General features: G+C 33.5%; 1 protein-coding gene across 1 annotated transcript in view; it reads left to right on the top strand.

Annotated features, from left to right (window-relative positions):
- The window catches only part of SPATA17 (spermatogenesis associated 17), a gene marked incomplete at its 5' end in the record, with an annotated part of 95,250 nt that overhangs the window by 13,761 nt on the left and 53,632 nt on the right, over positions 1-27,857 (top strand). The window contains 3 exon segments of the mRNA XM_084512305.1: positions 283-333; positions 4,925-5,028; positions 25,029-25,152. Of these exon segments, the coding sequence (XP_084368431.1) occupies positions 283-333; positions 4,925-5,028; positions 25,029-25,152 (279 nt within the window).

Raw genomic sequence — 27,857 nt, forward strand, 5'->3', positions numbered from 1 at the left:
TAGAGCACCATTGATTATCAAACTCAGCGGAGAGCATTTTATGATCATATATCTCCATTAGCTCCTAGTTTGACTACCATAGATTTTTCTGGTTAAGCCTGCATTATGTATTAGGAAGCCTATCTCTTCAATACAAAGTTTGATTTTATTCTCTCTAAGCCTAGAACTCTTATTATGTATTATGTATAAAGATTCTTATCTTTTATATGTAAAAATAGGAGCACTGTCTTTGTGTAACTGAAATATATGCCATCTTTTTTTTTTTTTTTCCTTGATTCACAGACAGCATATTTTATTATGAAGATGAATTTCTACAATGAAATGGCTGTCAGGGTAAATATTTCTTCACTTGTTAAACAAATGAAAAGTCAATTGTGATCCGAATTTGCTTTTAATAAAATGAGCAAACCAGAATAATATACACTTGATTGATATGCTGATGGCAACAGCGGGAAATAGTACATAGTTAAAAATTAAAGTTACACTCAGTAGTCTGGGATGTATTTGAAAACTGTAGCTGAATTTAAGGCATTTGTGTGTGGCTTGCCCCATTTAAATGTTCATTGTACCTTACCATATACTATAATGATAAAACAAACATTCTATCTGGGAGTATTCATACAAATATAGACATATATCTAATATTCTGACAAACTATAGGACTTCAGTGTTCACTGAAGTAGTGGTACATATCTTTTTGTTAGTACATTAAAAATGAAGTATTGAATCTCAAAAGAGTTACACCACACAGGACAAGTTCATTGCTTAAATAGATTTGGAACTGCACTGATCTCATTGACAACATTACAAGTGATTTTTGCTAGATGAAGAAGACTGTAAGCAGTTCTGGAACTTTAATAAATATACAGCAAATTAAGTTTGTTGTGGAGAAAACTGCAAAATATCTTAAACTAAAATTAGAATATTTATTTTTTTCCTGAACTTTGTTACTGTACTTAAGCAAATAAAGAAAACAAACAAGGTAAGGACATTAGATAATCCTTGAGATAAAATCTTTTTACCTTCCTTAATTCTTTTGTTTTGTGAAAAAGAACTGCTTTACTTTAGTGGCTTGTATTTCTTTAGGTTAGGCATCTTACATTTTGAATTGTACCAAATGTAGAGATGTGGTGAGGATGGAGAGTAAGCCAGGGAGATTCCTGTGAAGTAGGAAGATGCCCAGAATGAAATTTAATTTTGTGGTCTCTCTCTCCCAGATAACTCAGAGTCAAGAGATGTGTCATTAGGTTCTCATCAGGTTTATGACTAGTTTCTGTTTTTTTCAAAGACACAAAAGAGAATCTTACATTTAGAGTATGTTAGAAAAATGAAAGGGGAAGGTGATCAAATTGCTCAGAAATGCACAATTGCTTTAGTTTATTACTTTGTTAGCTGGTTTGAAAGTATTCCACAGGGGATAAATATTGTATACTCATACAGTTGAAATCAGTGGGAAAACATGAGATGCAAGCCATCTCTCAAAAGTTGGCTGTGTACTTTTAGAAGGCACTTGAAGACCAAATTTCAAAGGTAATTATGTATTCTAATCAAATGGAGTTTTGCATTTGGTCTTTCATTTTTGAAAGAAATTGAATGTGTTCCCATTCATTTGTAATGGAAATGTAATGTTGAATCATTAGGTGATATAAATCTTCAAAGTACCATTTTTTCAGTCGTCCTTTTCTTTAATGGAAATTTAAATCAGTAGAAAACAAGAGAACAGACCTTTATTTAGTCGCAAATGTCAGAATCCAATTCTCCTCTATCTAAATCTTATGCAGCCATATCTGCAGAACAGATTTTAAATGCTACCATTCTGAAACACTAAATTGTTTTTTTGTCATTATCTGGTTACTGAAGAACTAACCAAGGTGCAGGTCAGTAGTGATTGAGGCCCATTGGCTTTGTGCATGGAAGATGTATGGCCAGAATTTACGTTTCCTAAGCCAACAGTGCTTTTCATTCACACATTGTGAACTTGATTCACTTCAGTATTCTGAAAATAGAAAAATAACAGTGGTTTTTTTTTTTTTTTTTTTTTTTTATTTGACCACTTAGTTTTGCCTTATTATTGAACTGTTTATTCCAGTTGCTAGTCACTGATTAGATAGGCCCTTTTGATTTTGATATTAGAAATATTATTGAGGGTGTGCACATGCTCATAGTTTTGCAGTTAGTCTACAACTCTGTCTCCCTGTATTGCATTTAGTTGTAACCATAACTATCAATTTCACCTTTGTAAATTAAAAGAGAGAACTTGTTTCGATCAATTTTACTTTTGAGTACTAGTTTGCAAAATTATTCTCTCTCCTAAAAGATTTAAGGTATTATAAATTTTCAGCTGCAAAAGTAATCCCAGGGAAAAAAATATTTCCACGAGCAGATGGCTTTTGATATATCAAGGTTTTGCCATTTGTTTTAGTGCTTAAAATAAACATTATTTATAAGACCACTTACATTTTGATGTTACTTAATGAGGAATATGCATCATTGATTTGACTAGCTTAAGAGGTCATTTAGAACTTGCCCGTTAACAAGCTGTAATCTGCTGAGCACACAATGACTTTGTTTAAAATTATCTGTTCAGTGCTGATCAATGACAATAATTGTTTTGTACCAATCACTGTTGAAACTTGCTAATTACTTTGAAGGGCATACACATTGTCTCTTTTTTTCCTAAGAATTTTTAAAACATTCACCTTGGAATTAAAAAGAAATATTGTAATAACACATTATACTTTGTTATAAAAGCAAACATTTAGAACTTTCACATTGCAAATAAGAACATCATCAGGATCTTTGTGTAAAATGCTCTTTTCCAAAGAGATTAGTCTTCAGTCTTCTAATCTCTGACACAAGTAATTAGTGAAGCTGAAATCTAGCATAAAATAATTTGAGACATAATGCAGTTTTTCTTACTTATGTTTCATTCAGTTGAAGTCAGTGAGGTCATTCTGGACAGAAAGTGGTGTAAATAAAGGTAGAATGTGGCATTTAATTGGTACACTGAGCCCATTGGAGGTAATTATAGCTTTATACAATTTTACCCTTTGTCTTTCAGTTTGAGTTTTGATCCTTTAACCCACAAATATCTAGTTCTATACTTATATCTGTAAGGTGAAGACCGTCAGAAAGAGTTTCAAAGGGACCATAATCCTGCATTAATGAGCACACAGCTATATAGGAGCCAAGTTGCTCTTGTTGAGAAATATTGAAGCCAAACAGAGAAACAAAGCTAAGATCCTTATTCACATGCAAAGGATTTTGCTTAATCCCAGATCTCTGAAGGCATACTCATTCTTTCCTCTTTCTATATCCCTTTTTAACCTGATGCACTTGTGTATGAGAAAGGGAGTTGCAAAGACTGAAATTTACTACCACCTTGTGAAAAGGAGCATGTCTAGCATTAACCTTTCTTTCTCCCATGTTCAACTGCTCACATAACTATTATTTATTCATATTGTAACAATGTCCAGAGTACAAACCTTTTTCATTAAAAGCAAATAAGTGACACATAGGTAAAAGGAAATAGCAACTTTTTGTGTTAGTTTTGAGTCGTGTTTGAGAAGACAAGAAATAAATGGTGATGCAAAAAAGGGAAATAGAAAGGTGTGCTAACACTAAAAGTAAATATCCTATTATTCCTCATAGCTTTAGTGGATCATTTTACTTTCTTGGCAACATATCACTCAAAGACTTACTGAAAGCTTTTCTGTGATGCTTATTAAATCTTAGATAAAGAGATAATCACAATTGTACCACCAGGTATCATCAGTTTAGATTAAGTGCCAGTTTTTACTTTAAACAATAGTTTTGGCTTCTGTGATTGAAAAATGGTACCAGAGAATACCAGAGTTTGAAAGAATGCAACCCTTAGACTTCATATAGGCAGCTCCACTATGTTACTGTTTTCAGCTCAGGAAATTGCAGCAGTTGCAAAATTGATACAACTTTTGTCAGTTATCATAGTTACTGGTACAGAATTGGACTGCAATGGAACTGGAAGGAGACAATTTTGCCTGTTACTTAAGAGCACTCCCAGGACTCAAAGATACAGGCTATGCAGTTGCTGAGTGCAAAGGCTGATTAGAAGTTTGGGCAAGGGGCAGCTTTTTTTCCTTGCCTTCTTCCCAATTCAAACACAATATGATGCTCTTCAAACATATACATTGTGCTCTTTCTGCCTCTTTTATACCATGCTACTTTGGAATAAGAGGTAAGGAAAGATAAAGCATTTTATAATGCATCAGACTGAATCCTTTTTTTGTGGAGGACACCATATAGTTTCTGTTCTTGCTATAATCTCTGGACTTGCTACAGATAAAAAGGATTCCTTTTCCAGTTCCTCCTGTTTGGCAGGAGGAATAGTATTGTGTGTAGAAGATTATAACTAATGTGTAACAAAGAGACACACATCATCTTACATGTGAGATGAAACAATTGCAATTTGTAAATGATGTTTTCAGAAAGCCTTATTCACTGAGTTACTGGGAGGCTTCCATTCAGTTTAGATCATATCCAGAGCACATAGCAGGGGGTGTCACAGAAGATATTATTGAAGTGGATGATTGAATAAGGAATGTATTCTGTACCTTAGAAAATAGGTATCACTTCTTTATTTTTTTATTTTTATTTTTTACCATTCTGGCAGCAGCAGACTCTTTTTTTCATTGCTATACTCAAGCAAAAACTGTGGTTTAAAATTTGATATTATTTTTTAATTTTGACATTTAATATTAAATTCATAATACCATTTAGCTACAATATGTTACATCCCACCCACATTTTCTTCACTGAAATGTAGTGGCACATCTACTTGATATCACTTTTAAAGACATGCTATTCTTTGGGAAATACTACAGACATTTAATATGCATGGAACTTTCTATTTGAAATATACTAAACAAGTTTTTATTTCCTGTAGATTCAGAAAAGATGGCGTGGATATTATGTCCGAAAATATATCCATAATTATTATGCACTGAAGAAATACCTGGAAGCCGTTTCTGTGAATAATGAGATTGTCAGGTAAAGATAAAAACTGTATGTGGTAAAACATTCATTTCCTTTTCTTTTATTTGTAAGAAGTTTATGGCAGTAATTGAATTATTTATTTGACTGTAGGATCCCTTCTATTGTCAAAAATATGCATATATTTCAGTCATTATTCTCTTTAATTTTTGGCCAGTGTATGTTGTGCCAAAATCTGTTCTCATTTACACAGTTATGAATTCTAACTTCTTTGAATGAACCGGAAGTACTCTGGTTTTATAACAGTTTAATTTATCTCTTCACCTATATTCAAAATTAATTGATCATTGTGTTCTAAATATGGTTTGTTGAACTGCTTTTTTTCCTCCAGTATACTGGAAGTAAAGATATTTTTTTGCCTTTTTTTTTTTTTTTTTAATTTGATTATTGCCAAATCATAAAAGTGTAGATTTGAGCCATAGTATAAATATTAATTGATTTTAATTGTTATTTGCCTTTGCTCAAATTCTCACAATCACTTGGGAAAAAAATTAAAAAGCTGCTGTGCTGGGATCCCTGCTTCTCATGTTGTCTTATTGGTGACTGTACATTGTAGAAGCAGACTTGAGGCTATTTTAGAAAGCAAAGAGGCTTGCTCTGTGGGGAGCATGCCTGTAAAGCAAAAGCTTAGATGAATTCCTGTACACATCGGCCTAAGTGCTGGAACAGTCACAGCACATCAGAACCTCTTCAGGCTTAAAGACTCTCTGTGGAGAATGTGTGGGCAGACCTCAGGCCTTGTGAAAGACCTTGTGTGGACACAGTTAAGGAGAATTGTCTTATGGTTATAGTACAGGTTCCCCTGTTAGAATTCTAGCTAAAACTGTTATTACTGTATGCTCCTGCTGCTACTCTATTTCTCCTATCCCCTGTCTTTCCCAGTACTTAAGTTGAAAGCTTTCTAAAATAGAGTCTAATAAAACCCCTCTAGCTCACTTGATGTCCTGGTACGTAACTATTTCTTCAGGTAACAGAAGTACTCACAAACAAAATACTCACTAGCCAAACTTAAGTATTACTTTCTCAGTGTAAGTGAAATAGTATTGCACAAAATCCATGCAGCTTTTGTTGTACAGAAACGTAGGTCAAATCTTTGCTTTTTGAAATGGAGAAATATGAGGCAGTCATATTTCTGGAAGTTTCATCTAGATTACATGGCAGGGGCATTTCATCTAGAAGTCTGTTATAGAAAATAGCATATGCAAGTTTTTTATGTAAAACACAAATTAACCACCTTTTTTTGAAGACTAATTATTAATTTCTATTATTTTCCACTATTATTGTTGCTGCTACATCCTCTTTGTCATAGTGTCATAACTCCTGCATCACATTGAAACATGTTGATAACACATAATCTCTGATTACTGTTCATTTAAATGTATTTTTATGTAGAATGTTAGATCACAACTCGGCAAAGCCAAACTTAAAATATCTGTCATCTCTTCAACAGTACCTTCAAAGAAATCTGTCATATCTTCTTGTTTAGAATTCCTTGGATTATTTTTTTTTTCATTTAGAAAAGATAAAATCTGAGGAAAACTAGTTTAAATCAGGGAAAGTAAAAGAAGCCATAACTTTTCTGGTTTAAAACGAAGATTAATGTATGAATGGCAGAGACACAAACTGCCTCTGTGCTCATAATAGTTCTCACTTTGCCTAAGCCTGAAACAAAGCTCACAAGTCATCAGTTACATTGATCTTTGATGTGTGCAAACAGAACAAGATAGCAAGTAGTATTCTTGCTGTACTGAATACATTGATGGGAGCTTTGTATTTTATTTCTCTACACCCACAATAGATCTCTGTTGGGTACATGTGATTTTGGAGGACTATAAAAATATTTTTGTGTTTCGGTATTTTCACATGTTCATCAAATTCCATAGTATTTATTTCAGTTCATTAAAAAACATAAGGCATATGTATTGGGTAGGTATTTTAGTCAATAAATACTTTTGTGCAGTTTTTCTTTAACAGATAAGGTGAACAATATAATTTTAAGTACATGAAAATGTGTCAAAGTTGCTCTGAGCACTTACTTGGCTACAGGTATATTGATATTCTGCCAGTCTGAATTCTGTATTTTGGAGTTCACAGGAATATTTTTCTTTCAGAAAAAAAAAAATAAAAAATCTTTCAGATTAAAAAAATGAAAATAAAAATGAATTGTATGGGGAATTTGATCAAATGGAGAATAAGTGTCATTTCACTTTTAAAAATGTGTCTTTTCTCAAGTCCAATCAAGTATTCCTGCAGTAATTCTTTGCTGGAGTATATTTGAAAACTAATATGTAAATTATCTTCAACATTCTTTTGATTAAATCTAACAGATGCTTAGTGAAGATCAGGTGTAGGCCCTCAGCCAAACAGATTTTCCTGTCATTGGGCAAAGTTGCTGCCAACTGCTTTGGCCCCAAGGTGGCCCAGAGTAGGAAACACCTACTAGGAATACTGAAGGTGGAGGAGGGGTTCTCTGTATGTTTCCATCCCCCTTCACATTAAGTGGAAGAGTATAACTTCATTGTTAATAACCATTTATGTGTATATAAAATTATTGTAACAGTTCATTGTAAAAAACAGTAGGAATTGTCTGAAACTGAAGGACTGTGTTTATGAACTGGCTGTGTTTTATTCCATCTTCAGCATTATGGAAATTTACATGTTGGCAGACAGAGCCATTAATACACTTGTGCACTTACATTAAGCAGCCTTTGAGTGTTTCACACCTCCAGAACACCACAAAACAACAGAAGCATGATATGCAAACCAATGCAATTGCTTTCTCATTTGTTTTACAGTTTCATTCATCAGAATATATGCTTTAGTTCTGCGCCAGTACCAGTATAGAACCTAGTTTCTCCACAAATAGTGCTAGAACCACAGTAAAACAGAAACTGATTTTAAAAACCTGGGTGCTATAAAAAGAAAGAAACAAACAAAAAATACACATGTAAAAATTATCACTTCAAAAGTTTGTTTAAACTGTATTCTCTTTGAAATTATGATGCAGTCCTAATCTGTTTCTCAATCTTCTATAAAAATAATGATAGAATTTTTATTTATCAATAGCTGCTTGAAAGCACATTGCAAGTGCTTTCAAGGTACAGTTTTAATTTGTGTCCAGAACCAGAACTTGTGCTTATTTTTCTCATTTTTCATTAAGGAGGAGGCCATATAAAATTACCAATCACTTGCTTCTGTATAAGAAAAACTTCACAAAAGTTACTGTGGAATTTTGGGTGTTCTGTTAGTTTAAAACCCAGTATGCTACATGAATTACTGAACAGAGTTTGTTGCCTTCTCTCTCCTCCTTCTACCTCCATTTTTTTTTTTTCAATGCAAGGCACTTCTCTTACTAAGGGGTTTTCTCAACCAATAGCCACATCTTTACCATTCAGCTTTAATACAAGCCGTCCTTATTTAATAGCTGCCCTCATTTAGTAGCCAGACCTTTATCATTTGTCTTTATCGTGAAAACCCCAGGAGAAAGTAAACTTAATAGAAGCTGCCCCAGTTTAAAGCCATAGAGGGATGTAATTAAGTTTAACAGAAATTGATTTAACAGAAATTGACCTAAAATATAATTAAATAATAATAGTCATATTATGTGTGAGTTTGCACACCTTAACAGACTGTTTATCCTAACTTAAGGTGCTGTTTTCACATGAACTAAAGATAGCTGTCTGTTTTAGCTCCCAGACTGGCTGAAGAATGGAGAGATCTTCCTCCAGCACTCCCATTACTTGCCACCTCTGTAGAACCAGATAGGTTTGATGGCTGTGGGTGTCCCAAGTGGAGTCCCTAGTAGTTAAGTTAAGAAGAGATTTAAAGAGTCCCTTGACTAATGACAAAAGAATGAATTTGAACTCTAAACTCTGTCTACATAAGGATGCACTCTTTTTTTTTTTTTTTTTTCTTGACTTTTGCACAGTTTAGCTTTAGTGTAACTTTGAAATGAATTTCTTAGTCATGAATTCTGATATTCCTGAAAGATTTCACAAAATCACAGAATGGTTAAAATTGGATGGGACCTCTAGAGGTCATCTGATCCCAAGTCCTTGCTGAAGTAGAGACACCTGGACTAGGTTGCCTAGGACCATGTCCAGGTAGCTTTTGAAGATCTCCATGAGAGAGACTCCAAAATCTCTCTGGGCAACCTGCGCCAGTGCTCCGTTCATCTGTACAGCACAGAAATGCTTCCTGGTGTTCAGGCAGAGCCTCTTGTGTTCCAGTTTGTGCCCATTGCCTCTTGTCCTGGCACTGGACACAACTGAAAATAGCATGAAATTAGGAACTTCCAAAACAATCAAGTAGGAAACACAGTCTTAAATATTTTTTTTTCCTCCGAAATTTTGCTGTTTAGATTTTAGTAATAATTCTTCATCTATAGCACCCATTTGTACTCAATAAAATACCAATGCATACTGTATTCTTTCCAAATATGGATTAGTTGGATGGTTATATACATTATTACATGCATTAAAATAAATTCCTTTACTTCTCACTGAAGTTAGTGTATTTCATTTTGAGGAGAAATACCTTGTTTTGAAACATTCTTAAAGCTACATCCAGCATCTCTAAGACTTGGTAAAGTAGTAAACAATGGTAAATATGCCAAAAGCAATTAGCATAGACTATGACTTCATATGATGCATTAGAATTTTGTTTTATGTGAAACAATTTCCAATCCATGATAAGCAAATGGACATCAATTCACATAAATTAGCATGCTGGTGCCATTATATCAGAAGAATTTATGGATAACGTCAGTTGCCCAACAGTGTGATTAACTTACAGTTCTTTGACTAAGGTTATCTACACGGTGGCCTTTAAACTATAGTAAAGCAACTTTGCTATATGTCAGGTGTGCAAGTAGAGATAAGATTTTGGGATGTAGTGCTCCATTTGCTGATGAATGGCACCATTTAATTTTTTTCCTAGGTACAGAACTCAGTAAGATAGCACTATCAGAAAACTAACAAAGCAGTGGCAAGGTACTGGTGTAGGGGGTGCTTGTGTAATCAAGGCAGGTAGTTCAGCTTTCTTTGCTATTGAATAAACGCTGACTTAAAGGTAGCAAACTAAGACCTGAGTCTAGCTCTAACGAGCATTATAATGTATTTAAACACTGTTATGAGTATAAATCATGAATTTCACACACTTAGAGGATTAACACCAAATTTTTCTCTCCGCTACTGTTAGCTTTAGTAGTGAAAAGACCTTGAGTGTGGCCCTCAATAGTGTGATTTTCATCCAAGTTTGACTAGCTGTTGTATTAGTGGATTTAGTATCTCAGTCATTATAAAAGCTTCTTAGTCTTCTGGTATTGCAAGCAAAATAGAGAATACAAAGTGATAAAAATCACTTCCTTGTCAATACATATATCCATGTCTTTTATGCAGTCTAGTTTTTTATAATATTGTGAAATATTATGTGAAATACAATACTGTTATGTGTTGCTGGTGATCTAATCCAATGTTTAGCTTTCCTGTAAATATATCTGATCTTGTAGAACTGAAAAAAGTAAGAGCATGGAGCTTATTCTTGATTACTGGAGCATTACTGAGGCCTATTTACTTTTAACATGACAAGCACTTTGCTTCTTAAAACTTTTGAGGTATTGCTGTTTTTCATAAAGAGGGCTTGAAATAAATCATGGGTTGTCATACTAATATGAGGAGAACTTGCTCAGCCTCCATCTGTCTGCTTCTTTCTGATAAAGATAAGTCCAGGTGCTGGCTATTTTCTCAAGTGTCAAAGTGTTTTGAAGAATGTATATATTGTCTTATAATTCAATTAAAATGTTCCTCCTCATTGACTGCAGAAGCAATTGATTCTGTAGTCTATTTTCAATTAGTGCCAAAGCCTTTCAGACAGCTCCTTGGAGTTCTTGCAACAATAAAAAGCTCATTTTTGTAATGTTGTCTTTCGCTTCATGTTTAATTAACTAATTTATCTTCAACACATCTTCTTTTGCTTGTCTTCAAAGATATCTAGAAGAAACACATTATGCTTTTTAACTTATCTACCTGTATTAGAATTTTCTGAATGTAAATGTATCCTGTTAGCTTTCTTTGGGAGATAGAGAAACAAAAACAAGTGCCAATTATGCTTTCTTTAATTTAAATATTATTTTTGAGTGGTAGTACACAGAACTTGAGCCATCTATGCCTTTTCCAGAGGACTTTAGGTGTAACTGCTAGATCTGGTAGGAAACTTGGAACTAAAATCCCAGATCACTGAAGATCCCAGAGTACTTCCATGGCTACAAACCTGATGTTGTTAGGATGTTAGGATATAAAAAATGAGTTATCAGAATCCTCTTTGTGATAACATATTTAGTTATATTATCTGCAGTCATGCAATTTGTGATGGTTATTTCTTCTTAAATTTTGTTGTCCATAAATCCAGCTTTCTTCACAGATTCAGAGCATAAAAAAACTGTGAGAAATCAACCCATTTTCATGTCTTCTGTTCACCTACCTTTGTAGATATTAACACATATCTACATATACATATATCCTTTTAGACAACTTGTATGCTTTTATTCCTATAGGTTTTTAATAGTGCATTTTGCAAACCAAGACATATTAGATTAAGTTTTTGTCTTTTTAGTTTGGTCATGCAATTGAAATGAACTGGCTAAAGCTGTAGAGCAGGCAATACCTTGCTTTAACTCCACAGGAAAGCACTTTCTGATTGTACTGAGGTTACGGTAGGAGCCATTATAATTACAAAGTAAGCTAAATTCCCAGTGCAGATTCAGCTAGAAACACCTCAGTTGTGCCTTATTCTATTTATGTATGTCTTGAGCAAGTGATGAAGGCAGTCTTACCATATTTTTTAGCTAGTTCTGTGTAATATAGATCAAGTTTTTCAGATAAGCATAAATAGTATAAATAACGTAAGTAATCAGTTAGACTGTGGTCTTTAAAAATATGAAGGTTGTTTGTTGTTTTTTTTTTTAATTTTATTTTTTTGTACAGCACTAAGCACCACATTTGGACTAGTAGCTTAAGCATTAAGCTTTATTTCACCTGTATCAAAAGAAAAAAAAATTAATTGGAGTCTGTAGAAAGACAATTTAGGTCCTGGCAATAACTCATTAAACCGTATTTATTTTGAAATTGGTCTGTAAAATTACTGATAGTTCATAAAACATTTTCTACAGACTGACTAACCTTAGCATTTTGTATTCTCCTACATACGCAGGCTTTACACTCTTATGTTTTGTCTGAAGCAGGATCTTGCTGTAAAATAAGTAGAAAAGGGGAAGAGGTACAGTTTCATTAAGCTCTAACATATCATTGACTGTCAGGTAGGTCTTGTTATGCTGTCCATCCTCATTTAACTATCCCACAAGATCTCTTAATGAAGTTAAGCCCCAAGTTCACTCCAGTAATTCTGTGGCAAGAGTTTGTGCAATGTAACAATTCATCACTTGTCAGGAAGGCACTTTTAGTTTATACATTTAATAAGGGCATCCTCTAGCTTGGTTAATTAGAAGTGAACAGTTTGCATATTTACTAAATGCGGAGTGTCATTGCCACCACGGCCTATTGCCTACATGAATTATTTCTCTATCTGCAATAAACAGCTGGGTAATTATTACTGCCATAATCAGATAAATTCCCTCTGTAAGGCTTTTCTTACATGGCAATTCTTTGAACTCATCCAAAGCTGAACAAAATTTATGAACTCCAGCAGCTAGGACACTTTTTCATAGTGTAGTGTCCCTGTTCCTTATTTCAAGGACATGTAGAGTATCATAAATATTGTGTAAATTAGGAGGATAAATATGATTACCTAAAGATTACATATTAATAAACTTGATTTTCAAAATATAATTCTCAGGTTGTAACTGATTAAATTATAGCAGTTCTGGTTTTATCTAATTGTAGAGACATGACAGGCCATCTATATACAGGCTATACCAGGTTATCAGGGAAGAGCTCTACCACCTGAAGACTAAAGACTTGTGAGAAAGTATATCAATATTTTTTTTATGTGCATTTCGGAGAACTAGTCATTTCAGGTGTCTAGGTCATTAGAAATATGACAAATTTTATGTGCCATTTACTCAACTCATTTGAATAGTTTCTTCTGTCATTATAAAGAGGTGATGGTGTACAGTTCAAAAACAAAGCATAACATTTTCAGTTCAAAAACAAAGCATAACATTTAAATGCATGAATTTGTGCTACATTAAAAAATAGATTTTTGTTGTTGTTGTTGTTTGCTAAAGCAATTTGTGTACAGAGTTAAGTAACGAAGCTTGCTCTATGCTATTCAAATAGTCCAGGTCATATGTGAGGGTGTGCATCTACAGATGCATCAGTGAGTACTTAGTTTTCACATACATATTTTCCAGAACCTGTTGGATTTAGCTTATTTTTGTGTTCTCCAAAGAAACAAAAGAAAATTGAGACACCTTTTTTTTTTTTTTTTTTTATTATGTTGTAAGATACTGTGATTGAGTGAAACTAAAAATTTACCATTAACCTGCTCACTTACTTCATAGCTCAGTATTAAATAAGGAGCATACCTCAGAATTTTACAAAATGTGAGCATTTTGAGATGGCAGGTATGCTAAGGACTACCAAACTAAATAAGGTGTTCTTTCAATTGCCTTACCCAGTGAGTGGCTTCTGAGGTTAGACAGCATTTCTCATTTCACATTTACATGAGAGAAGTAGAGAGAAGTAGAAGCTACAATGGTGAAATCCTTTGAAAAGAACCACACCGCAGTTGTGTTTGTTCTTAGAAGTGTGGTATGTAACCGTTTGTATTTTTGCAAATTCAGGACCTGATTTTTCACTGAGGATAGCTTATTGATATTTCTTGGAGTTTTTTTTGTTTTTTTTTTTTATGGTGGCAAGTCATCATCTTTCCTTTTGTGTTGGTAATATTCTACAAACTCTCACAAAAACGTGTGAGATACAAAGTAGTATATAGCCTCTTATCATCACTTTGTTGTGTTTTCCTTTATTTTTTTTTTCTCTGAAGAAAGGCCTAAATGACAAAAATGGATTAAAAAAAAAAAAAAAGAAGAAGAAGAATGAATACTTTTGGTTTATTACTTTTAGATTATCTAGATCAGCCACTTGTGCTATCTAAGAGTTCTCTTAATTCTGAGCTCACTCAGATAAGCAAAGGAAAAAAATAATTTTCTTATATTTTTACAGTCTAGAACAGTAAAGAGGCATGACATATGCATGGCTTTTTTTTTTTTTTTTTTTTCCTCTAGTGATGTTCATAGTAAATTAATATTCTGAATCAGATGGTCTAGTCTGACTTCAGATCTACCACTAATATCATATCCATCAATTTATAACAATATTTTAAAAAGCACAATAAGGTTTGGCTAAACAAGATCTAGTTTGATTTAATAACATCAAAAGATAGAAAATACCCTTTGTATTCTACTTCAGGAGTTAATTACCTTTGCCATTCAAAGTATGTCCCAAATTTCTCCATTTAATTGCTTTCATTTCATCTTTGAACCGTAGCTTCTTGTTATATCCTCCTCTACTAGTCTGAAAACACCTTTAGTATCCAGAATTCAGACATTAATATAGCAACCTTTTAGTTTTCTTTTTGATAAAGAAATAAAAATAACTTTTTTTTTATTATTCTGATGTTTTTTTTGTCAGCTTATGTATTGTTTTATATACCTTTTTATCATAGTCATAAAAAATTTTTCTTCAATTCTGTGAATTGCACTTTGCAAGTCTTGCATGCAATTTGTTTATTTGTTTGTTTTAAGCTGTGCAAAACATTTTCCTATTGTTATCCCCCTTTCAAATTCTTCAGACTCTTCACCTTGTAGGGATAATTACATGAACCTATTAAGCTGTTTATCCTTGACAGTGAAGCTAAATCCCAGTTCTTTTACCTTGAACTTCATGGTTCCTTCTGCCTTCAAACCAAAACAGCTTGACAGTGTTTAAAGCAAACTTTTTCAACTTTTTTTTTTTTTTTTCTTCAGGTGGGCTATTATTTTCTTGTCTGATTTACTAACTGTTTGAAACAAAAGCAAAAACAAAAACAAACAAACAAAAAGAAATTTACAGCTTCATCTAGTAGACACGTCTGATTTTTCAGGTGCATGGCACCGAAAATGATGCAGCACTTATTAGTCTACTTGTACTTGGTGGTGGGAGGCATCACCATCATATAGCTTTGCAATGTATTTTACTCAAGAAGTCAGATTAAAAATTATATGCTTAGATATAGACAAAAGAATCTAAACATTAGAAGTACTCCTTAGCATGAATCCTTTAGGATAACTCCTTTAGGATGCCTAAATCTTTTACTGAATGTACTTTGTCTTATAAAGAAGAAACCAAATTTCAGAGAATAAACTGAGTGTCCTATTGCCTAAAAAATGCATATTTTTTGGCATGTTGATTACTTCAATGTTTTTAAGGCAACAAGAGATACAGTATTCTAGCATTTTTAAGAATTGGGATCTAGTTGATAGATTCAGATCCCTCATTAGCCACTGCTGTGAAACAAGTACACACACACAAGTTGTGCTACACACAAGTAGCACTGAAATACTTTAAAAGGTCAGATCACTTCCAGAATGATTGCATTAGCTATGTTAAAAATCCAGTTCTTTGTGGTACCTTTCATAATTTTTTATGCTTCATAATGCTTTTGTGCTTTGTTATGCTTTCTATGCTTCAGCTCTGGGGTCCTCAGCACAAGAAGGAAATATTAGAATGAGTCCAGAGGAGGGCCATGAAGATGATCAGAGATATCACCTCCACTATGAAGAAAGGCTGGGAGAGCTGGGGTTGTTCAGCCTGGAGTAGAGTAGGCTCTGGGCAGACTTTATAACAACCTTCCAATAATTAAAGGCAGAGCTGAGGAGAGACTCTTTGTCAGGGAGTGGAGAGATAGGACAAGGAGTGATGGCTTTAAACTAAAAGAAGATAGATTTTGATTGGATATTTGGAAGAAATTCTTTACTCAGAGGGTGGTGAGGCACTGGAACAGGTTGCCCAGAGAAGCTGTGGACGTTCCATCCCTGGAAATGTTCAAGGATGGGACTTTGGGCAACCTGGTTTAGTGGGAGGTGCGCCTGCCCATGGCAGGAAGGTTGAAATTGGATGATCTTTAATGTCCCTTCCAACCCAAACCATTCTATGATTCTATTAAAAAAAGACATCATAGATGCTCAATTGGTAACACAAACTCTGTAGTCAAATTCCATACTTACGGAACTTGAGAAAACTATCACTTGAGAAAACCATCACTGTGAAGTTGTGAGATTTGGCATTACTTCTGTGCTCTGTGTTATGGGTCAATACAGAAAAGCTCTCTCTGCCTTGCCATTGTAAAACCTATTTAATGTGAACAAAATGTTTGCAAACATATGCAAGCTCCTACATGAAAGTGAAAAATATGAGTCAGACAGTAGGCCTCTGAGTCAAATTGTTGCTTAATACGCTGAGAAAGAAAATCAACTTGGCTGATGACCTTTAGAAGTTATAATGTTGTGTTTGCTTTTTAAATCACATAATGTTGAATATTGTAACTGTTGCCAAGTACCATATATGAAGGTAAAAGGAATATAGGCATGTCTACATTGTCCTGCACTGCAGCAGAGAAATAACAGGTTAAAGGAGTTTGTTCTAGTAATGTGAACAGCTTTACTGTAGCAAAACATAGCAATGTGCTTTCCTCTAGTTACTACTGTGCAGATGGTAGCACATATAATCTTCTGGGAATTACAGTGCCAAAAGATAAAAAATACTTTCACGTGACATTCATTGTAAATTTTCATTGGTAGTTGTCTATGTTTAGACATCTTCTTTCATATGTTGCTGGAAAATTTAAGAACTTGACTGCTCTCTTAGCAGCTTAGCACCGACACTGTGCTAGAAATGATCACTTCTGCTGAACTGCCATCAGACTAATTTGTGTTAGGAATCTGTAATCCATTCAGGACCAGATTTCAGCTTTGTTACCCCCAGTTACTAATTTCGCTGTTTAAGCTTGTTTAAGGGTGATTTTTCCTTGAAGAGGTCAATAACAAGCACACAAGGAATGAAAAAATGTTAAATAGTTGCACCCATTTGCAAAACGAATGCTTGTCCATAGTTGTTTTTTTTTTTTTCTTTCCTGTTACTGTTAGCTATATTACTATAAACCTGAGCATAAGTGAAGTCAAACCAGTATACTTGGATACAGTTCCTCAACCAAGAGAAGCTTCAGTAGTGTTGATGTTCTGATGCTACATCCACAATGGGTAGATTTTAAAATTTACTTAAATCAAAATAGTTAAGCTAACAAAACTTCATTGTTTAAATCAGACCATTTACAAAAATGGCTTTCAAGTGCACAGCATTTTGTGTTGCTAATCTGTAGGAAGTAAATTCAGCTTAAGGATTTATATACTCGAGGAAAAATATTTGGACTGTTAATTTTACATGTTTCTGAAAAAATAAATAATTTGGTAGATTTTAAATATGTGTGAGGAAATGTTCTGTATAACTTGATATTTAAACCTTCATTAGAAAATTCTGTATAATAGATTAGGGAAAATAATCCCTTTTTAGTTATAAACTGGCTCAGTTACCAGTATCTTCAAAAGCTGTTGTATTCTGTTGAGTAACTGTGAAGCAGTGGAAATTGGAAGGATACATCAGTCTGTTCTTTCCTATCAGCTGATACATGCTGTGTCCTGATCTCCTGATCTACACAAGGTATTCATTCACTGTATGCCCTTCGCTGCTATGTTCATCACATTTCCTACATAGTGTATTGATCACACTGTGGACCTTGACTGTTGAACTGGTATGTCACCTAATTCCATTGTCAGTGTACGCTATGTAATTACAGGAAGTAGGGCAGAATATGTTCCACTATGCACAAAGGATAATGGAATTTTAAGGTGTTATGATTTTCTTTCTTTAAAATTAATGATAGAATCTATGGGGTGTTTTTTCACAGTTGCTTTATTTTTGTTTATTTTTTCATCCTAAGGAGTCATATTAGTTTCATGTTCACTGCACTGCAATGACAGAATGGTAATAGTCCTCCAGATTTTGAAGAGAGATGTGTCATGATTAAGTTGTCGAACAGATTGATATAATTAGTTTTGTGGTAGGTGTTCTAGACCTCATAACCCTAATAACTGACTGCACCATTGAACGTCTGTTCCATTGTAACTTGAGATCAAACATTTTGATCAAGAGTTTCTGTCAGGATGCACATGTGTATTGAGTATTCAAGGGCAGCAAGCTGCCCCTCAGTTCCTTCTACTGCCGAGCATTTTCGCTGGTTCTTGACATTGTAAGCTTTAAAAATCTAGGTATATGTGTGCTTGTGCATACAATAGTGGTAAAAATAGCATTTACCTGACTGACATAATTTTTATTACCACATCAGGTGATTATGTCAACTCAGCCTGCAGAAGTCCAGCTGCTTGTATGGGACTTTAACGTCTCAGGACAGTGGAAACATTCTTTACCTGACAGACTGGACACCTGCTCAGAAATTGACATTAAGTGACCCTACTCTTTGGAGTCACTTAAAGTTACCTTACAAGGATAATCACTTGGGGTTCAGTTAATTTCTCTGTGAGAAAATACTCCCTGATGCAAGGCAGATTGAGATCTGACTTTTTCTTTGCATCTCTGATCTGCAGTCTTCAGGAGAACTCCAGCCATTTATCTCCTTTCATTAGATCCCAAGGAATACTGTTAGTGTATATTTCTGCTTTTCCTTGATCCTCTACAAGCAGAAAGGAACCGAATGACAGTTGCTCCTGTCCCATCTTTTATGTTTATAAAACGTGTATGAGGAGATTGAGGACATTTAGGATATGCGTGTGAACACATACTGCGTTGCTGAGTATTATGATTTTGAACATAAAAGGCCACTTGAACAGATACATGAAGACAGCACATACCTTACAGTAATGTAAGTACCCATTTTTTAACAGGGAACTCTCTGTGGTATATGAACACAATACCTTAAAAGAAGTATAAGTATTGATTCTTGTCTGAATCTCTTGCGCAGTTCATCAGTTTCCTGATGTTTGCGAGCTGTTAAACCTATTCTCTAACCTTTTAGTTTACTTTTATTTAAACATTCAAAGTGTTGGAAAAAGTATGAAATAGCATGCATCTTTATGTTGTAACAAATCACAACTTTAAAATACTAATCAGAATAGCGCTTTTTTTTTTTTTTTTTAATTATTTTTGCAAGATTCGAGTGGCTCAGCATAAGAAGTTGTGTAAAACAGAGCTAACCATTGATTTTTTTTTTTCCCAACAAAATGATTGTATAATTACTTTGAAGACTTTAAAAGTTTTCTTTTACTGAAAATGATGGGATTTTATCATTATCAAGAAGCAAATACCTGTCCTTGTATTAAACATGCATCCCAATCTGAATGTAAACTAATGCATATATCTGCAATCAGTCTGATGGGGTAGCTCTTTTAATTTTATACTAGCTAATGTCTATCTAACAAAGTAACAATGAATTATAGAAGCACTTTCTGGAACTTTTTCACTTATGTTTTGTTACACTTGGAGCAAATACATTGTGAAATCCTCTTGGTGTTTCACAGAGAAAAGAACAATTTTTATCATTACATTGCCAATGAGTGGTATAATTTTCAGGTATTTGAATAACATACTATGGCAAATATTTCAGAACAAATAATATACTTTAAGAATGGATTTATCACATATTTCACTTGGCAAGGCTTCACAGTTGCAAATATGTCATGTAACATGGTAGTATATGCCATGGTGGAGAGGAGTAGGGGGTTGCAGAGCCTCTCTGCTCTGCTCAGTAAATCTGAACAGGTTAATTTAAATGATCTAGGTGGAGGATGATCAAGCTGTGGCTAACATAAGAAAGTAGTACGTGTTTTCTGTTAAAACTCTGCCTTTAAAGCATAAGCTCTCTAAACTACTTTTACATCCTGGGAAAGTCTATATATACTTCATCTTTTACCCAAATAAAATAGGTAAAGTCAAATGATAATAACATGGCAGGTCATATTCTATTCTCGCATACACCAATGTAATGTGAAATCAAGTGGCATGCAGTGGTATATGAAAAGTATTGTCCCCCTAATTTCATTTTCAGTTCCTCTTTGAGCAGGGAGGATGATACATGATCAGGAAGGTAAAATCCATTTAGTTCATCTTCTATGTTAAGGTTGCCTACTGCTGTATTGCAGGAACCATTTAAAATCACAATAACTTTGTACTCTTTCTGGGTACTCTAGAAAACAATACCAACTATTGATTTTCTCAGATGCCCTTCTGTTTAGTTATTATTATTATTTTATGGTTATCTAATCAAAGGATCACAGAATTCCAATGAAAATGCAAACGGAACACAATAGTTTAATAAAGTTCAATAAATGTAGGTCAGTATGGATTTGTAAAATGATGAAACTCTATGTAGAATTATGAAAATCTGTATTTTGCTGAAATCATCACTTCAAGCCCTTTCCAAAAGTGCCAGGAACAATATTACGTGTATATTTTTAACCTTTATACAGACAGCAGGAGTACTGTCAACCAAATTTGCATCTCATAGCTGGAACCTGCACTGCTGCCTACTGCATAATGAAGTACCAGACTAAAAATAAGTTACCTTGTCATATGAAAATGTTTTATTGTCAAACTATATAAAGCAAATAATTTTATCATTGACAAATCAATAACTACTTCACAGATTTCTTACATGTGATCATTTTTAATTGTGGTCTTTAAGCACATGAATTGATGATCCTATGCCTGGTTTCAATTGAAAGAAATATTACCTGTTTCAAAGAAAATGCACTTTATATTACTCAGTATGTTCCCTTTTTGCAAGAAAATTCATGGTAAACTTGTGCTAACAAACGTTGATATTCTTCTGAACAGTTTTTAGATTGTGATAAAGCATCGTATTTGTCAAAATTTACACATATTTCCTCTACAAAGGTATTCAGTGAAATCTCTGTGAAAGAAACACTGGTTAGACTTGTTATGTAGAGGAAGCCAAGTTTGTAGGAAGATGCAGTAGGTGCTGTTAAAATACTTAGATAAGCTTTAAGATAATGAAAAAATTATGTGTTAAAATAAATTGCTCTTTCTTTTTTTTTTTTTCTTCAGTTGTAAGTTAGTTTAATAAGCAGTACTATTCTAACTGTAAGTCATGCAGAAGGCAGATTATTTATGAAAATAACAAAATTATTAATTAACCTAAAACATGTTTTGCATTTATAGAACTCTTTTTCTCTCAACAAATTTGGTGAAGCTTTAATCATGCAGGCCAAAATGTTTTTCTGTATTCAGTTCTCCCCCTTCACACCAAAGCATAAAAAGTTCTTCCTGAAGCAAACTGCATTGAGAGTCCACAAACAAGAAAGTTATGGATCATGCATGATAGGCAGTATTCCTAATATCAGATGGTCCCATGAAAACATTATTTACTATCGCTGATTGAACTTGAGTGAACAAAGAGAAAGCTGGGCCTAAACTTAAGGTTTCAATCCAAAGGTCATTTAATTTCATGGAATTTTCAATTGACTTTAATGGAAAATTGGATTTGTTTTCTTTGAGCAGGGAAATATGTTGAAGGTGTAACATTAACTCCATTTAGAAGTCTAGATTTATGTCTATATCTCTTGTACACTTTTTTTTTTTCTGTATAGTAACAGTGAAACCTACTACACAATGCATAATGTGTGGGTATTAATCCACTAACAAGTGAAATAGTAGATTCATGTCTATTTTTAGAATCTCTGGCTTTGTTGCTGCTATTCAAATCTTTGAAATCCTTGAAAGTATGATAAATAAGACATATCAAATAACTTTAGAATAAATCTATGATAAAACATTTATTCTTTCCAGTCTAGCAATGTTTGCACCACTACATACCTCTTATTTTGTGTTGCTTCTCAGACAAGAATCATTTTAAGAGCTCTCTTCCCCAAGACAGAATCATCCATATATTCTGTACATCTCTACAGAACAGTATAATGTGTGATAGATATATTGTAGCACAACTGACAAAATGTATGGACTGCAAAAGTATGTTGAAGATTACTTGTAACTGCTTAAAAACCACAAACTTTTAAATGTGTTAGGGTACAGCATTAATGAAAAGGTGTAACAATCCAGAAAGGATCATGATGATTTGAATGACAGTACAATCTAAAAGGATCATGAATTGTATTGAACTTCTACAAGAATTTTAGACATTCTTTCTATTTAATTTCCTTTTTTAAAAAAAAATTATTCAGTGGTTGATTTCTATTTAATTTCAGCATATGCTGAATATTAAATATACAAAATAATTTTGTAAATTTGTATTAATGATGATGAGAAACATTTTACATCCCGTTATTATTACATTTGTAACACAAATGTATTCTTATCAATATTTTTGTTTGGAAGATTTCATCATAGATTGTATTCTAGATAACAAAGCTTCCATATTCACTGTTGGAAGAAGTGCATGAGTACACAAGAACATGAATAAACTCTATTAATATGTTGCTAGACGGTTCATCAGCTATAGATAGTGGTAAAGCTGAACAGATGCCTGTATTCAAAAAAGAACAAGAAATAGTATTAAATATGTTAAACAGATCATATGCTCTGATATTGAAAGTAAAGTGGCAAAAAATAAAAGAGCAGTGTTGATACTATGTGCTTTTTCTGTTTATCTATTTATTTATGAATGATTGATATAGAGCAAAGAGTTTTCAAGTAAAAATGCTTATGTACCTACATGCAGTGACTCTGAAATCTGTACCTTAAGGACAAAGAAAGGTCACCAATCTCTCCAACTCCTAGTTCTTTGTCAAAAATGGACACAGTTAATGAGGTTTGTTTGGTACAGCACAAATTCTCAGACACAGATAGAGATCCCTTCAATGGAAACAAATTTGTTTGGCTTTACCAGGTTACTTAGCGATTAATAATAGCCTTGAGATGCAGGTCAGAAAGGTCATCGTACCCGCTTGCCAACACAATCTAAAATGTGCAGCTAGTCTGGCTCTGCAGGCTTTGAGGCCCCAAAACACTATGCATAAAGTAAAACAGGCTATTTTCCAACTTCTTTTTTCATATTAATAAGCAATTTTCAAGAGAAGGGTGGCAAAATGGGGGCCATGCCACTCTAAGTAATTCATTTATTTTGCAATTTAATCTTATGTTGGAAAAAAATTACACTGCTGCAAAAGCATAGCATGGTGATTTTTAAACGTCAGTGTGCTTCATAAGTAACCTTGTATGAAATATTGTATTAGCAGACTTTAACAGTAAACTGCAACAAAAAATACTTCCAGAGATTGAAAGACTTGTACGTTTTCCAATCGCTATTTCCTTTTTATTCTATTTTTTTCTTGTATGATTGAAATAAAATGTGTAAATACTTAATATTTTACTTATTATAGTTGATAAAAACTTGAAATATAGCATAAAATATATATAAATTCTACATTACACCTTGCTTTTAAGAATGCAGTTTCAGTCTTCATGTTTATAAAGCAAGTATTGCTCTTTCACATATTTTGATGAACTAATTTAACATTACAATAATTAAAATATTTAGAATAAGTCTGATTCACAGTCTTAAATACAATTCCAGGAGTAATATGAATTTCCAATGGGATTTTTCACATTAGCAAACTTACCCACATGCATATTTTGACAGGATTTGACCTTCATCCTAGAGCATCTTATTTAGTATCCATTGGAACAAGTGAGACCATTAATGTGGACCTCTCTAAATACTCAGTTTTGATGAAATATTTAAATGATCCAGATATGCGATCAGTGTATTTATCTTTGCTTTTTATTTTATCATATGCTCACATGCTAAACATACAAACAAACAAAAAAAGCCTAGAGTTTACTCACCTAATTAACTTTTAAACAATCTAAATGCTTGACTGAATATTCTTGGTGTCTTTGGCACAAAGGTTAATTTGAACTATCTATTTCGTAATAACAAAAATAACAAATGGTAATCAAACTGGCCTTTTGGAACTGGGTAATAGAATTTCATACCTGTGCACTATGCAAATAGCACAAAATTTTGTTTCTATGAAAAAAGGCATCGAGGGGGAATCCATGACCACTTGTCTTCAAAATGTTCAGTTAGAATCTCCATTCTTTGGAACTGGGATTAGCTACAATTCCTTATTTTTTGTACAATGAAATCATTTCCAATGATCTGTGATTCACAGATCCTGTGAATCCCTTATTGAAGAGAGACCCATCTTTTTGATGGCACTGTGTGTTTGTAAACCTCTCCCATGCACTGTATTCTGAGGCAGTTATGTTGTCTCTTGTGGTGTCCTGTACCATTGCTATCAGAGCAGAGTAGAAATTGACCTGTGCAAGAAACCTAATGCTATGGAAACTCCTCTTAAGGACATAGCATGCACAAAAAGTTTACATCCAGTTCTTCTCCAACTGTATGTACTCACAAAAGGCCAAAAGGCCCAGGAGTGAATATCAACTATCACCATGTCTACTATCCTTTTTCAGGCCATAACGTCTCTCCTGTTTGCAGATAAGAAGGAAATGTCACAAAGCACTAACCAAAACACAAGTGAACAACTTTTATTTTGATACTTTTTCAAGGAACATTGCTAAATTAAAATAACTTCTGTTAGAAAAATTCAAACTAAAATGACTCTTAAAAATAACAACAAAAAGACATATATAAATGCAAGTTTATCAAACTATTAAAATACAAATTGACATAATCTTCAAAATAATAACTAAATTACATGAACTAATATACAGTTTAGAGTTTTAGCATTTTAATTCTATTTCTTCACAGTTACATCCACGCTGCTGTGGAACTGAATGAACTGTAATTTTCCATTCCAGTAGTGTCAGTATACTGCTAATAGATAATAGCCGAAAGCTATGAAGCTATAAAAGGGTTAAAGTAAAATAAAACATGATCAGGTCTTTTATTATTGGCATATAATTAGCAGAGTTATTTTATTACAGGAATGAACTCCAAGAGTACGCAGAAATGAATGAAAATGAAAGGAAAAAGAAGGACCAGGAAAAGAAAGAAAAGGAAAAGAAATACCAAGCTCGAAAGATGCATTACCTCCTTAGTACTGAGCAGGTTGGTATACCTGTCCCTGACAGCTCATGCAAACCACTTGGGCCCCCAGCCTGACAAAGATAAACTAGCAGGCTGAATGGGACATGACTTGTTGAAAAGATATCACAAAGACACTACTTCGAGTTCAATTTAGTGCTTTTCTGTAGGCAAGAGCAGGTACCATGACTATTCCATGACAGCAGCTTCATAGAGGCAGCATCAGCACTGCTGGCAGAAAGAGTCCAAGTCAGCAGTTTGATCTGCCACTGTGATAACACAACACGAAGGGCATAACCTCGCTTTAAAAACTCATTTTGACTGGCTTATTGTTGTGTTGTTGCACTTGTCAAGAACTAACAAGTTATTAAGCTGAGAAGGGATTTCATTCCCCCCCCCCCCCTCCTTTTTTAATTGAGCTAATGCTGGGACTAGTGCTGTCTTCTGCTTGTTTTTAAGATAGATTGTAAATGCAGTTTTTCAGTGAAAGCTTTTCCTAGAACTGCCTGAATCAGCTTATTTAGAATGATTGTTTTTACATAGAAATGCCTCATAAATTTTAAATATTTACTGATTAATTTGTTTTGTATTGATAAAAGTGATATATTTTTCAAGATTTCTTATGTAAGCTGCTTTGCAGACAGGTGACCATGGCAGTATATGTATCTTATACAAAATTAATATGATTGGTAATGCTTGTGGTTTTTCCTTTTATTATTAGTCCCCTTTTTGCAAACTTTTGTAAAAAAAGATTTTGTATCCATAAATGTTTGGTAATTGGTTGTTCTTCATATGAATAAGGAACAATGTGAAATCATGGTATGCTGGTATGAACTAAATACTTGTGGTCTTTTGTTGATTCCTACTCTTCTTGCTTTTCATATCTAATTAATTATAATCTGTGTGTAAGAAATATTAAAGCAGGAAAATACGATGTTAGTTACTGCCAAAAAAATTAATCTTTTCCTCTGTTTGGGAATCATTTGTACTCTATACATTAATAGAAATATTGTTGCACTGACTGAATATCAGTCACTAAAAAACAACTTGTAAATAAAATTTAAGTAATTTTATTTGAAACAAAAGTAATTTTATTTGAATAAAAAAAAAAGCCCATTAAAATACTAGTAAATAAAAAGTTTTCTGAATAGGTTTTTGTCAAGGGAGTTTGTTAGTAGCTGAAATTATGTATGAGCAATTTATGTAAACCAAATAAGTAAACATCAATATGTTTACCTGGAGCAGAAAAAGTAGGTTGTTAGAGACATTGGAAGACTTGTGATCTAACAAAATTGTAGTAAACTTAGTTCACTTCTGATAATACTGGCTTAGCAAACTGTAATGCATTGTTAAGGAATAGCAAGCAGGCCCATATTTCAGCCGTCCACCTGGAGGACTGCAGTAGCAGGCATCAGTAACTATTATGATCTGATGAATTTGGGTCTCAATTTTGCAGAATTAGAATTTAATTAACAGTATTTTTCACAACAAAAGTATACTTGGTTTTGCCTGCTAAGATGTTTTGTGTGTATGACTCGGAGCCCACAGAAATTTTTCCTTTATCACAGAACTATGCTCCAAGAACCATCTTTTTTCTAAGCTAGTACTTTAAAACATGAATGAATGTAAATTAAAGGAACACTTACAAAAAACCTGAAAAACAGCATACATATATATGAAGTAAGTAATAATTGTAATCAAACTATGTATTCCACAATTCTATATAGTCATAGAATTTGATATCTTCCTAAGATAGAGGGCAAATTATTTTGGTGCAGAATTTACTGTTTTGATGGTCTGCTCCTGGCATTTTGCTCTCAATATCCCTGCTGTTCTGCCCTAACTACAACTGCATCTTGCTGTCTTCAGAGGACAGTTAACTGGATTACCGAGCAAGGTCCATTCATTGTATCAGTACAACCAGGCAGCAAAAGCCAACACTTCTGAGTGAGTAAAGGAAACAATATCATTTTTAAGCAGAGGACATAGTAAATGAAAAGAGGAGAGTGATGAACTGGATTTATTGTAGAGTCATATTAACTAAAGCCCAATTAGTTGTGCAGATGATCTGCTAAAGTTTCCATAGTGATGGAGCTGAGCCATTTCAGGGATCAAGGCTACAGATATTCAGGCAAGTTATACGGAGAGCAATAAAAAAATCTATATTTGCAATAATAGTTTCAAATATATCCTATAGTTGTGAATCTTTTTATTTTACTACAAGCATGGAGAAAAGTGTGTTTACTTATGGAAAGAAAGGAATTAAGAAGTTATTGCTCCTCAATTTTAGTAAAGAAAGTTGTGTCAATTTCTATTCCTTACAAGCTGAAGCCTACAAACTCAACTCGGAAATATGTTACAGGTTAAGCAGGGAGATGATCAAGCATGTAGCACTGCATGATGTAGCAGACAATACAGAGATCCCTTCTGTCTTTAAAATTTATGAATCCTTTATTGAATGCAAAATTTTCTCTTCTTATTCCACAGATTATAAATACATATATAAGGCTGTGCCAATTTCTAATTTATAGCATTACTTTACATTTCCAAAAGTAAATCTTACAAATGCTGGTGTCATAAATATACAGGGGTTTAGAGTACTTACATAAAAGCATGGCCTATGATGAAGCCAGCATGTTATTTTTTTTGTTTTCTTATGTTAGCTTCCTATTGAGACATTTACATGTATTTCTTCCAGAAACTGTTACCTTTATAAAGTAAAAAAAATA

Source organism: Aythya ferina, assembly GCF_964211825.1.
Source record: "Aythya ferina genome assembly, chromosome: 3".
In the NCBI taxonomy this organism is placed as follows: domain Eukaryota; kingdom Metazoa; phylum Chordata; class Aves; order Anseriformes; family Anatidae; genus Aythya; species Aythya ferina.